At 39.3% G+C, this 12,426-nt stretch overlaps 2 protein-coding genes across 5 annotated transcripts in view; one reads left to right on the forward strand and one right to left on the reverse strand.

Annotated features, from left to right (window-relative positions):
• MTCP1 (mature T cell proliferation 1) overlaps positions 1-12,426 on the reverse strand; it is an 82,064-nt gene that overhangs the window by 19,929 nt on the left and 49,709 nt on the right. The gene's annotated exons all lie outside the window — the stretch shown is intronic.
• Positions 1-12,426, forward strand: part of BRCC3 (BRCA1/BRCA2-containing complex subunit 3) — a 51,590-nt gene that overhangs the window by 13,777 nt on the left and 25,387 nt on the right. For all 4 annotated transcript variants that reach the window (XM_054471996.2, XM_054471997.2, XM_054471992.2 and 1 more), the window contains exons 6-7: positions 4,155-4,243; positions 5,659-5,714. In XM_054471996.2, coding sequence (XP_054327971.1) covers positions 4,155-4,243; positions 5,659-5,714 — 145 coding nt within the window. The remainder of the gene's footprint in view (positions 1-4,154; positions 4,244-5,658; positions 5,715-12,426) is intronic.

The following is a 12,426-nucleotide window of genomic DNA, read 5'->3' on the forward strand; positions in this document are numbered from 1 at the left end:
GCAAGAATAATAAAATGGGTTTTTAATACTACATATGGTTATTTCATCATATTTCTTAGGAATGGTGCTGTGTAATATCACTGTGCACAAAATCACAGATTCTTCAAGAAAACTGTTTCTTAAATACCTGTGTGTGTAACTGCCCACAAAGGGGCCCAGTGCATGTGACCTTTAGTCTAACAGCTTAGCCAGCCCTCTGCCGTACTTGCCATACAGAAAAGCTGGAACCGCTGGTTTCCAGGTCAGTTTATGTGATCCAATCCCTAACCTGCTTTCTTCCTGAAAGACCCAACCAGAGGAAACTGACCAAAAGAGCATCTCTCGTGTACCAGGCCTGAGTTCAACAGAAAACAGATAAGCAACCTCCAACTTTTTATCCCTGGGTCTGAAGTCACATCCTGAAGAGTTTGGTTACACCAGTAATGAAACATACATGGTTTCGTATTGCTTTCCTTTCTTAATTTCTGGTGAGGATAATGTCACCAGAAAGTTCCATTTCCCTCTCTCAGTAACAGGGAGAAGTGAAACAGGCAATCGGATCTCAAGCAGGGTCTTGGCTTGAGCCTTGGGGCGGTTTACAGAGTTTCTGTCTTGACCACGGAGATCTTTACCAATTTGCTGGGTAGGTCCATGGCTACCTGGTTTCCCCAGGACTGCTTTGCCATGACAGCTACCTGAATGACTCCGAGGAACTGCTCTTTGCTGATTTCAAGAGGTTCTTTCCCTTTAAGGGTTCTTCAGACAAAATGTCTGAAGTGCTCTCGATATGAGTTTTGGTAGTGGCCAGCCTGGGTCTGGGAGCAGAGTGATAGGACGTACCCTGCCTGGTCATGCCCAAGGGATTCTGATTATTCATCTGCAACACACCTTGGGACTCATGAACGTCCTGTCTGTGGTCACAGCTGTCTGTCCAGTGCTGGCTGACGTCCAAGCTAACAGCCGCCCCATTGGGAAACTTCATGCTGATCACAGTGGCATCTGCATCCTTTAAGGAGGCCATATCTGGTCAGAAGGCATGTCCGAGAGAAAGCACAGTGTCCAGAGTGGCTTTTCGCAGCAACATGCACGCGATGTCCACATTGTGCACCCAGTCTTGTAGAGAACCCCACCTGCCCGCCTGCCCTCGCTTCCTCCCTCCGTCCGTCCCTCCCTTCCTTGCCCAGGCTGGAGTGCGATGGCGCCCTCTCAGGTCACTGCAACCGCCGTCTCCTGGGCTCAAGCGATTCTCCTGTCTCAGCTTCCCGAGTAGCTGGGATTACAGGCACGCGCCACCACTCCAGGCTAATTTTTTTTTGCATTTTGAGTAGAGAGGGGTTTCACCACATTGTCCAGGCTGGTCTCAAACTTATGACCTCAGGTGATCTGCCCGCCTTGGCCTCCCAAAGTGCTGGGATTGCAGGCGTGAGCCACCGCGCCTGGCCGGCCCTTTCTTTAGGAAACCAGGAGAAGCCCCTGCTCACAGCGCCATCTGGTGGATCCTTGTGTAAGAATCCAGAGTAAAGGCGTTCCCAATCTCTCGGCTTCCTCAAAGCAGGACTGGGCAGACGCCTATTCAAACCGGGCAGTCTCTTGCAAAGCACCCCCATCCCTGTTCTCGAATTACCCTAGTGTTGGCCAAATAATCGGCTCTGAAGATTCACTCCACTTTATATAGCTGATCGTCAAAAACATACAGCAAGCAGCAGCTGTTCTTATCCGTTATATCCCAAAGATGGCCAGGCTAATGCTCCGATGTCATTAAAACATCTCATACCTCTGTTGGAGGCTTCTGAAATAAGTCTTTGGCTGTTCTGAGGGCACCAATGGGCTTTTCACTCACAGAGAAGGAAAGGCTGAGAGGTGGCCGGCAGAGGTAGATAGCGTTGTGTTTGGACGGGAAGCAGAATGCCTGAGAGAATTTCTGAGTGGATGCTGAGGGGCAAGGGCGAGTGGTGCAGGGTCCGAGGCTGCTGAGGTGAGAATGAGTGTCCATAGGATGACAGCTCCTCGCGGGCAGCGGTGGCTGGAGTGGGTCCCTCGGAGCTCAGGTGGTCTCCCAAAGGGTAGACAATGCTCAGAGGGGGTAGGTACATCCATTAGGACGGGGTGCCAGAACGATCCCACTCGGAGAAGCTTCACCGGCGAGAACAATACGCCTTCCCACGGGGGAAGATGGGGGTACGAGGGTCTCCCCCGGAGGGGTGACCGAGGCCAGTCTGAGCCTCTGGGGGCCAAACGTCGGGGACTCTTGGTAGCCAGTGGACGGGCAGGGTCGGCTCGCTTTGGCAGGCACCAGGGTGGAGGTACTGAGCTTACGTGAGGCATACTCTCAGTAGCATTGTTTTAAGACAACCAAGTTGAACTGTCAGACGACAACTTAGATCTATGGTTCTGGAGTTCTGGGACTAGAGTTTGTTGAGCAGGATTTGGGAGTGGCTGGTGTAGATTTGAAGCCACGAAACTAGATGAAATCCCCCAAAGAGTAAGGGTAGAGAGATAACAGGACTGAACACTGAGCCTGGGCCACACCAATATTTGGAGAGTGGGAAGATGAGAAGGATCCAGCAATGGAGACAGGAAGTTATAGACAAGTAGGAAGAGTGGGAACGTGAGGCGAAGTGAAGACAGTGTTTCAAGAAGGGAGTGATCAGCTGAGATCAGGTAAATTGAAGACCAAGAATAAATCACTGGTGACCTTGACAAAAAGCAGTTTGGGTAACATGATGGGGACAGTAGTTGTTACCAGTGGTTGTACATAAAATTGAATGGAAGTAATGCTTATGAAGTACCTTTGATGTGTGTTAAAAATTTTGCAATTTAAAAATTACAAAAATCCTATGAGAGAAGGGATGATGTTTATTCTCATTTAACTGATAAGGAAATAGGCTTAACAGTACCAAGAATTTTACCAAGGTCATATAGCAGTACAGAGACCATTTTTACAATGCTATGTACTTTTAGCAATATTTTCAGCCAATTTCCTTTGTACTCATTGCTGGGTACTGTTTGGTCTCAGTCTTTACTTAGGAGGACATTGGGGAGAAGTCAGAATCCAGATCAAAAAGGTATACACACAAAGAATGTTGAAGAACAGATTGCCAAACTAAGTGAATGTAAGCCATTGGGCAAAACTGTAATCTGCAGTGTTTCATTGTGACAGCTGATCTTTTGTATCCTTTATAAACAATGGTCTGAAGACTAAATTTAGCCTCTGTTTAGTTTTTGGCTTTTTTTTTTTTTTTTGAGACGGAGTTTCGCTCTCGTTGCCCAGGCTGGAGTGCAATGGCACGATCTCGGCTCACTGCAACCTCCGCCTCCAAGGTTCAAGCGATTCTCCAGCCTCAGCTTCCCAAGTAGCTGGGATTACAGGCATCCGCCACCACACCCAGCTAATTTTGAATTTTTAGTAGAGAAGGGGTTTCTCCTTGTTGGTCAGGCTGGTCTCAAACTCCCGACCTGAGGTGATCCGCCTGCCTCAGCCTCCCAAAGTGCTAGGATTACAGGCATGAGCCACCACGCCCGGCCGTTTTTGGCATTTAATATTTTAATCCTTTTTAATGTTGTTATTTGGTGCCTGTTTATTATCTCTTTTCAAAAGTTCAGTAACCATATCAAGCAGAATTAAGAAAAAAATCAAGTAACCATATAGGAGGGGTTTCTACTCTCTGGAATGTTGAATTTATATCACAACCACTTCCATACAATGGCTTCCTGTAAGATTTTCCTCTGTAATTGTTCCACACTTCTATTCTTTAGTAGCAAGCCTAATAAATCTGTTCACTTCCCTAGAAGCTGTCCATCAAAAGGCTTTTTCTAGGAAATACTTTCTCTCCTTCCAAAGCCTTTCTTTGACTCTCCATGGAGGAAATTATCAAGTTTTGGGGTAACTGAAATTTTTAATTTCTCTTTCTATACCACATTCCATAGCAGAGCTACTCTTGGGCTAGGCAGGCTAGAGTTATTAATAAGTTTTATTATTTAATGGCAGACTTTCGATAGTATTACCCTAACCTAGCAAAACATTTTTACTTTGACATTGTCCTTAGGATATATTCCTATTTTGCCTGTACAATCTGAATCCTAGGAAGATTATATGTTGCTGTTATCTTTAAATCTTTAAGTCTGTGAGACACAGCTTATTGACAGAAGATTTTTAAATTTTCATTTATTTTCAGATGTTCGCACACAAGCCATGTACCAGATGATGGATCAAGGCTTTGTAGGACTTATTTTTTCCTGTTTCATAGAAGATAAGAACACAAAGGTATTGTGTGTGTGTGTGTGTGTGTGTGTGTGAGATCTGTGTGTGTGTGTGTACACACAGAGTAGAGAAAAATCTCTTTGCAATTTTAATAGGATGGCCAGGAAAGGTTTCAATGAAAAGGGTCATTGAGTCAGGACCTGAAGAAGGTGAGGGAACAAGTCTTGTGGATTTCTTGGGGAAAGAACGTTCCAGGCAGAGGAAATAGCCAGTGCAAAGACCCTAAGGTGAGTGTGGCATGTTCAGGAAACATCAAGGAAGTTGGTGTGGCTGCAGCAGAGTGAGGAAGACCATGACCATACATCCCAGTTTGCCTCTGTCAGTCCCAGTTTTACCCTATTATCCTAGTGTTCTTCCCTCTTGGAAGTGTCCCAGTTTGAATGATAATTCATTTAGTTGTCCTAAACAAGGTCCGGATCTTGTAAGGCCTTGGATTTGACTCTGACTTGGGAAGTCACTGGAGGATGACTTTATGTTTTAATGGGATCTCTCTGGCTTCTGTGTAGACTGAACAGTGGGCAGAGGGTGGGGGTGGAATCCGTGGCATCAGTGAAATCTGTTAGGAAGATATTGCTGTAATCTAGACAAGATGATGGAGGTTTGGTCTTGGAGGTAAGAGTGAAGATAATGAGAAGTGGTTGGATGCTGAACATAGTTTGATGGCTACTAATAGTAACAACTACCATTTATCACCTATTGTACTTATTAGGTGCTTTACGTAAATATGCTGTAACCCTGACAAAAACCCAGAAGGAGTATTATTCCCATTTTATGAATGAACAAACTGAAGCTCAGAGAGGTTAAACAGTTTGATCAGTGGCCAGTCTTGCCATTCTTTATTTGAATTCTGTTTGAATTTTATGTTCATGTCAAGAGGTTATAATATGTGTCAGTTCAAACAAAAAGAAAATTACTACTTAACATTGTAGGTATGAATTCTGCTAAGAATACCAATAGTGTCTTATTTAGTGCATTAGTTATATTCTCAGAATCTGTGTTAATAATGAATATTTTCCATAAAATCAGTTTTCCAGAAACACTAAAGTTCAGTACCTTGAACTTTATACATCATTTGAAATGCTTTCAACCTTGTCATCATGCATTTATTTATTTATTGTTGTCATAAGTAGTTGTTGAATAAGTTTGTCAGCTTTCAGGATGGCAGTTTGAATGTTCAGGTTCTTAGGTTCCTGATTCTTGTGTTTGTTAACAGTTCCCTGCTGTTACATGAACAGATGTTTGGTTGTCACCATCTTATGTTGACTGAGCATATGATCCTTTTTATAGAAATTAATTTATGGCATATTCCATCTTTGGAATCTCTTTTAACCTTCTGCTTCTAGAGGGACCTTTGGGGTCTTTCTCAATATTAATCTTTCTTTGTGTGATATTTCTTTCTTTCTTTTTTCCTTTGATAGACTGGCCGGGTACTCTACACTTGCTTCCAATCCATACAGGCCCAAAAGAGTTCAGAGTAAGTATGAGAGAGACTTATGTGTGTATTGGAGGGCTAATCTCCAATTCAGAGAATTTATTGTTTTGTTTCATTTTATTCCTTTCACTGGTAAGACACTAAGAACTCGGCATTTTTATTTATACTCATTTACAGCTCTACGATGAGTTAGAATCTCTTTAGCAGCTTGGATATTGGGGACCTAGGAAGCTAGGGTCATATGAGCAGTCTCTTTACTGTAATTACATCACCACAGTTCTGCCTGACATTTCCTTTTGTACACTTATCCTAACTGAGCTGCTATTTTTCCTTTCTCTGGTAAATCATAAATCAAAGACTGAACATGCAGAGTACTAGATTTGTATAGATTCTTGTCTTTGCTGTGTCATAAACTTGATTTAAATGTTTGCATAGATCCATTTCCTTATTGAAATCCAATTCAATCTAAATTAGCAAATCTTTTTTTTTTTTTTTTTTTGAGACAGAGTCTCACTCTGTCACCCAGGCTGGAGTGCAGTGGTACGATCTCGGCTCAGTGTAACCTCCACCTCCCGGGTTCATGCATTTCTCCTGCCTCAGCCTCCTGAATAGCTGGGACTACAGGCATGTACCACCACGTGCGGCTAATTTTTGTATTTTTAATAGAGACGGGGTTTCACCATGTTGGCCAGGATGGTCTCGAACTCCTGACCTCAGGTGATCTGCCTGCCTCGGCCTCCTAAAATACTGGGATTACAGGTGTCAGCCACTGCACCTGGCCACTAGCAAATCTTAATTGAGTACCTACTATATGCCATGTTCATTCATTGTCTAATTGGGAGATAGAAGCAAATACTGTATTGCCTTTTTTCTTGTAATATTTATCAATTTATTATTATAGCATTGTTTGAAATGTCAAAGAATTGGGAAAAAACAGATGCTCATCAGTACAGAACTGATTAAATAAATTATAATACATTCATATAATGGAATAAAATGCAGCCGTTAAAAAAGCGAGGAAGCTTAGTAGTAATACACAAATATCTCCAAGATATTTTGTTAAATGGAAAATGCAGAGTAGAAGAACAGTATGCTACGATTTGTGTAAAGATGTGGAAGAGAAATAAATACCTAGTCAAGAAATATTAATTTTTAAAATTTTCACCATACTAATACATGCATATGCATAACAATATTGAATGGTACAGAAGGGCTTACAATAATAGTTTCACTCCTCAAATGGAACCACTTCTTTCTCCTTATTTTCCTTTTAGTTCTTCTGTTACTTTGATATCTCTAAATAATATACTTATGATGTTCTTTCTTGATTTACCAATTTTGGATATTTTCTATTCTTATTTATTATTGTGTTACATTGCTCTCACAAATGAGGATTTAGCTCACTTATACTACCCCATCTCCATTCTCCTCAATGTAGTTATGTTACTATTTTTTGTTCTTCTGTTGGTTACTTTTCTAATCTTAAAGTTTGCTTATTTATTCTATTAACAATTGACAGTAGACAATATTTTTTGGCTCCCTGCTGTTACTTGTAGTTTTACCGTAAGCATTTATATTTTCACAGTTGTAAGCATCTATGTTCTGTGTTGTAACCATCATTGCATTTTCTGTGCTTTGTCTATGGTTGATTCTGAGTAGAAAATAAAGTGTTTATATTGTTATTATTATGTAAAGATTATTCTCTGTACAACCAAGCAGTGTAGTGTACTATGATTCCACTTCCTTTCTTACATAGCTTTTTGTTTTATACATGGGGTTTTGAGTGGCTTTTTCCCCTTATTTTTCTGCCTTTATCATCTCCCAGAGCTCTACATCCTCAGAAGTAATATTAAAATATTTGGAATCCTTGCTTTTCCTAGGATTGCTCCCTTGAAACCCACTATCCTCTTACCCTGATCTGGTATCTTCTCTAGGCCTACTGCACAGCTGACATCCTGGGACTTTCCTTCATTATTCTCCTGGGTTGGATCCATTGTGATCTGGATTTTATGTTATCTTTCTTGGTTCACTGTGTCATTTTGCTGGAAAAGACTCTCTAGTAACTTCCTAAGAACGGTGTGTATTTGAGCTAAACTTTCTGAGTTCTGCTTGTCTGAAATGTTTTTATTCTTAATAACCTTACTAGATAAAGAATTCGAAGTGGAAATTTTCCCCCTCATAACTTTGAAGGCATTGTTTCATTGTTTTTAAACATCCAGTGTTACTGATGATAAGCCTTTGTAGGGTGTGTTTTCCCCCCTCTCTCTGACAGCTTTTAGGTATCTCTCTTTATTCTTGATGTGAAATTTTCTATGATTTTCTAACTATGATATAGTTAGAATGTGGATATTTTATTCAAACTGCTGTACACTTCAATCAGAAAGTGCTTGTCTTTGAGCTCTGGGCAATTCTCTGTTGTTTTTTGTTTGTTTGTTTGTTTTGTATCCCCAGATAAAACAATCCACAACCTACCTAGTTCCTGGAGAGAGGAAATCTTATTTGTAACTCAGTCCAATTCCATAATTTAAACAGTTTCTTCTAGTTTATATTGGTCTTTGGGGAATGACTTCTCATTCCTTCAATTACTTCCATTACTCCCCATGTTCACTCTAAGATGGCATCAGAAGTATTGGGAAGATGACTTAAATAAATCTACACTGTAAGGAAAGGAGGCTTTCTAGTCTCATGCTGGTTATGGTAGTCAGTGTAGGAGTCCTTGTTCTCATGGTCAGTGTTCTCCTTAATTTATCCAATATAATCCTTTCTCATGGACTTAAGTCCTAGCATCACCAGCTTCCTCTCTCACAGCTCTCTCCTTCCTTTTCCCCCTAAGTTAATAGGACAGAAATATCATATCCTTTTCTCTATTCTTTGATAATTCCTCCCTGTTTTTTTTCCCTTTCTCTTTCTAGAACTCCTATCAGTCACAAGTTAAAGGTCCTAAATTGACCTAATGACTCTTTCTTTTTACTCATATTTTCTGTGTCTTTTATTTTGTTCTAGTTTCAGGTTTTTAAAATTTTATCTTCCAACTCTTTTATTTTGGCAATTTTATATTTTTAATTTTCAAGAGTTTTTTCTACATTTGCTGGTTACTCCCATTTCACAGCATCCTTTTTTATTTTATTGATATGATATTGAAATGTTAGATTGCCTTCTGTTTTTTACAGTTACCTGTTTCCTCTGATAATTTTTTTTTGTTTAATTTTTAAAATCTTTCTTGTCTATCCCTCTTTAAGAATAAAGCAACAAAAAGTGAAGTGGTAGCTCATTATTTGTGGCCTTGGCTTGTCAACATGAGGCTTCACTTTACGATGAATAGGCTGGGAGCCAGCTCTTTTGTTCAGGTATCACTCTGTTCTAGACCTGAGATATCTTGCTCTAGGACACCAGTCTTAGCAATTGCTGTCATACTTCCTCCCAGACAGTTTATCATTATTATTGTTATCATTATTAACTATTAATTAGAAGAATTCTTGATGCTGCTGTTACTGCAAATGATAATGATGATGATTATTATTATTTTGATAAAAGAATGGAAGCTTGGTTATTAAACATTTGGTGTATACGCAGGCCAAATCATGGAGGAACACAAGAGTAGCTGGAGTCTCGTTTCTGGTAGGAGGAACAAAAGGGGTCCAAGAAATTACATAAAGGGAGGAACATGATAAAGCAACTTCATAAAGTTGCTTATAAATTTCTGGGCTAATACTTGAGCAATGTATGCATGGATCTGATCCTAATTAGCATAATTTAGAACAGAATTAACCAATAGACCACCGCATAGATCTTATACTGCCCACTAGGTGGTGCACATGCAGGTATGATCCGAAGAACACTACAAAGGCTCTGAAAAATTAGAACCGCTGCCTACAGAAGGCTGTGGAAAATTGAACCTGAACCTAACTAGATGGATTGTGTGCCAAAACAAAAGTAACAACATTCTCCATAGAATATAAACAAGACCCAGTGTGTCAACATAATATTCCAAATACTGGGAATCCAATTCAGAATTACTTGGTATGTGAAGAACTGAGAAAATTTCAACTTGCATAGAAAAGGACATTAACAGATGCCAACACTGAGCTGACACCCATGTAGGAATGGTGTGATAAAGACTTTAAAGCAAATACAGATTGAGTATCCTTTATATGAAATACTTTCAGATTTTAGATTTTTTAAGATTTTAGAATATTTGCATTATACTTACTGGTTGAGCATCCCTAATCTGAAAATATGAATTCCACAGTGCTCCAATGGTCATTTTCTTTGAGTGTAATGTTGATTCTTATAGTATAAGAATATAAAGAATGAGAATATTTTTGTATAGCTGTACAGTGTGTTTTAAGCTAAGTGTTATCAGATTCAAAATGTTAAAAAGTTTATAAAGTAAAAGAGTTACAGTAAGCTAAGGTTAATTATTGAAGAAAGAAAAAATTTTTTCTTTATTTTTATTTAGTTATTTTTTGAGATGGAGTTTTGCTCTTGTCACCCAGACTGGAGTGCGACGGCAGGATCTAGGCTCACTGCAACCTCTGCCTCCCGGGTTCAAGTGATTCTCCTGCCTTAGCCTCCTGAGTAGCTGGGATTACAGGTGTGCACCACCACGCCTGGCTAATTTTTGTATTTTTAGTAGAGATGAAATTTCACCATGTTGGCCAGGTTGGTCTTGAACTCCTGACCTAAGGTGATTCACCCACCTCCACCTCCCAAAGCGCTGGGATTATAGGCATGAGCCACCATGCCCAGCCAAGAAAGAAACAATTTTAAATATAGTGTAGCCTAAGTGTTCAGTGTTATAAAGTTTCCAGTAGTGTACAGTAATATCTTAGGCCTTAACATTCCCTCACCACTCACTCAGTTACTCACCCAGAGCAGCTTCCGGTCCTGCAAACTCCATTCATGGTAAGTGCCCTATACAGGTGTACTTTATTTTGGTCTTTTATTCTGTATTTCTACTGTATCTTTTCTGTGTTTAGATACACAAATAGTTGTCATTGTGTTACAGCTGCCTATGGTATTCCATATGGTAACATGCTGTACAGGTTTATAGCATAGGAGCAATAGGCTATACCATATAGCCTGAACATGTAGTAGGCTGTACCATCTCGTTTGGTGTAAGTACACTGTATGATGTTTTAATGACAATGAAGTTGCCTAACAATGCATTTCTCAGGACGCATCTCCATCAGTATGTAATGCATGACTGTATATCCATTCAATCAAATATTATTCATAAAAAAGAAACAAAGTATAGAAACATGCTACGATCTGAAAGAATTTGAAAACATAAGTGAAAAAAGCCACACAAAAAGTCACATATTGTATGATTTCACTTATAGGAAGTATCCAGAATAGCTAAATCCGTAGAGACAGAAAGCAGATTGGTGTTATCCTGGGCTGGTGGGAAGGAAGAATGTCGAGTAACTGTTTAATAGGTACAGGATTTTATTTTGGAGTGATGAAAATGTTTTTGAACCAGATAGAGGTGGTGGTTGTACAATATTGTGAAGGTACTAAATGCCGCTGAATTGTTCACTTTAAAATGGTTAATTTTATGTTATGTGAATTTCACTTAAATTTTAAAAAATGTGTAAAAGGATTTGAATGGACGTTTTTCCAAGGAAGATATACAAGTGGTCAATAAACACATGAAAAATTGCCCCAAATCATTAGTCTTTAGGGAAATGCAAATAAAAACCACAATGAGACATTACTTCCCACACACTACTACCCAATGTCATCTACAGATCCAATGCAATCCCTATCAAAATTCCAATAACATTTTTCACAGAAATAGAAATAAAATCATAAAATTCATATGAAACTACAAAAGTTCCTGGATGGCCAAAGCAATCTTGAGAAAGAAGAACAAAGCTGGAGAAATCACACTATGTGATTTCACAGTATATTATAAAGCTATAATAATCAATGCAATATGGTACTGGCATAAAAATAGACACATAGACTAATAGGACAATAGAGAGCCCAGAAATAAACCCATGCTTATGCAGTCAACTAACCGTCAACAAAGATGTCAGGAATATTCAATGGGAAAAGGATAGTCTCTTCAATAAATGATGTTGGGGAAATAAGATACCCACATGCGAAAGAATGAAAGTGGATCCTTATCACACGTATATATAAAAATCAACTTAAAATGAATTAAAGACTTAAACTAAGACCTGAAAGTGTAAAACTACTAGTGGAAAGCAGAGGAAACACTCGACATTGGTCTTGGCAAAGATTTTATGAATACGACTCCAAAAGCACAGGCAACAAAGGAAAAAATAAACGGGTTGGACTACATCAAACTAAAACGTCTGCACAGCAAAAGAAACTGAACAAAATGAGAAGGCAACCTACAGAAGGGGAGAAAAATATTTGCAACCCATATATCTGATAAAGGGGCTGATATCCAAAATATATAAAGAACTCATATAGCTCAATAGCAAAAAACCCAAATAATATAATTTATAAATGGGCAAAGATCCTGAATAGACATTTTTCCAAAGAAGACATATAAATGGCCAATAAGTACATGTAAAGGTACTCAACATCACTAATCCGAGAAATGCAAATCAAAACCATAATGAGTTAGGATGGCTATTATCAAAAAGTCAAAGATAGAAAACAGTATAGAGATTCCTCAAAAAACAAAAAATAGAACTGTCATATGATTCAGCAATCCTATTTCCAGGAGTATATCCAATAAAATTGAAATCAGTATCTCAAAAAGGTGTTTTAAAAAACC

The sequence above is a fragment of the Pongo pygmaeus genome, chromosome X (genome assembly GCF_028885625.2).
Source record: "Pongo pygmaeus isolate AG05252 chromosome X, NHGRI_mPonPyg2-v2.0_pri, whole genome shotgun sequence".
Taxonomy (NCBI): domain Eukaryota; kingdom Metazoa; phylum Chordata; class Mammalia; order Primates; family Hominidae; genus Pongo; species Pongo pygmaeus.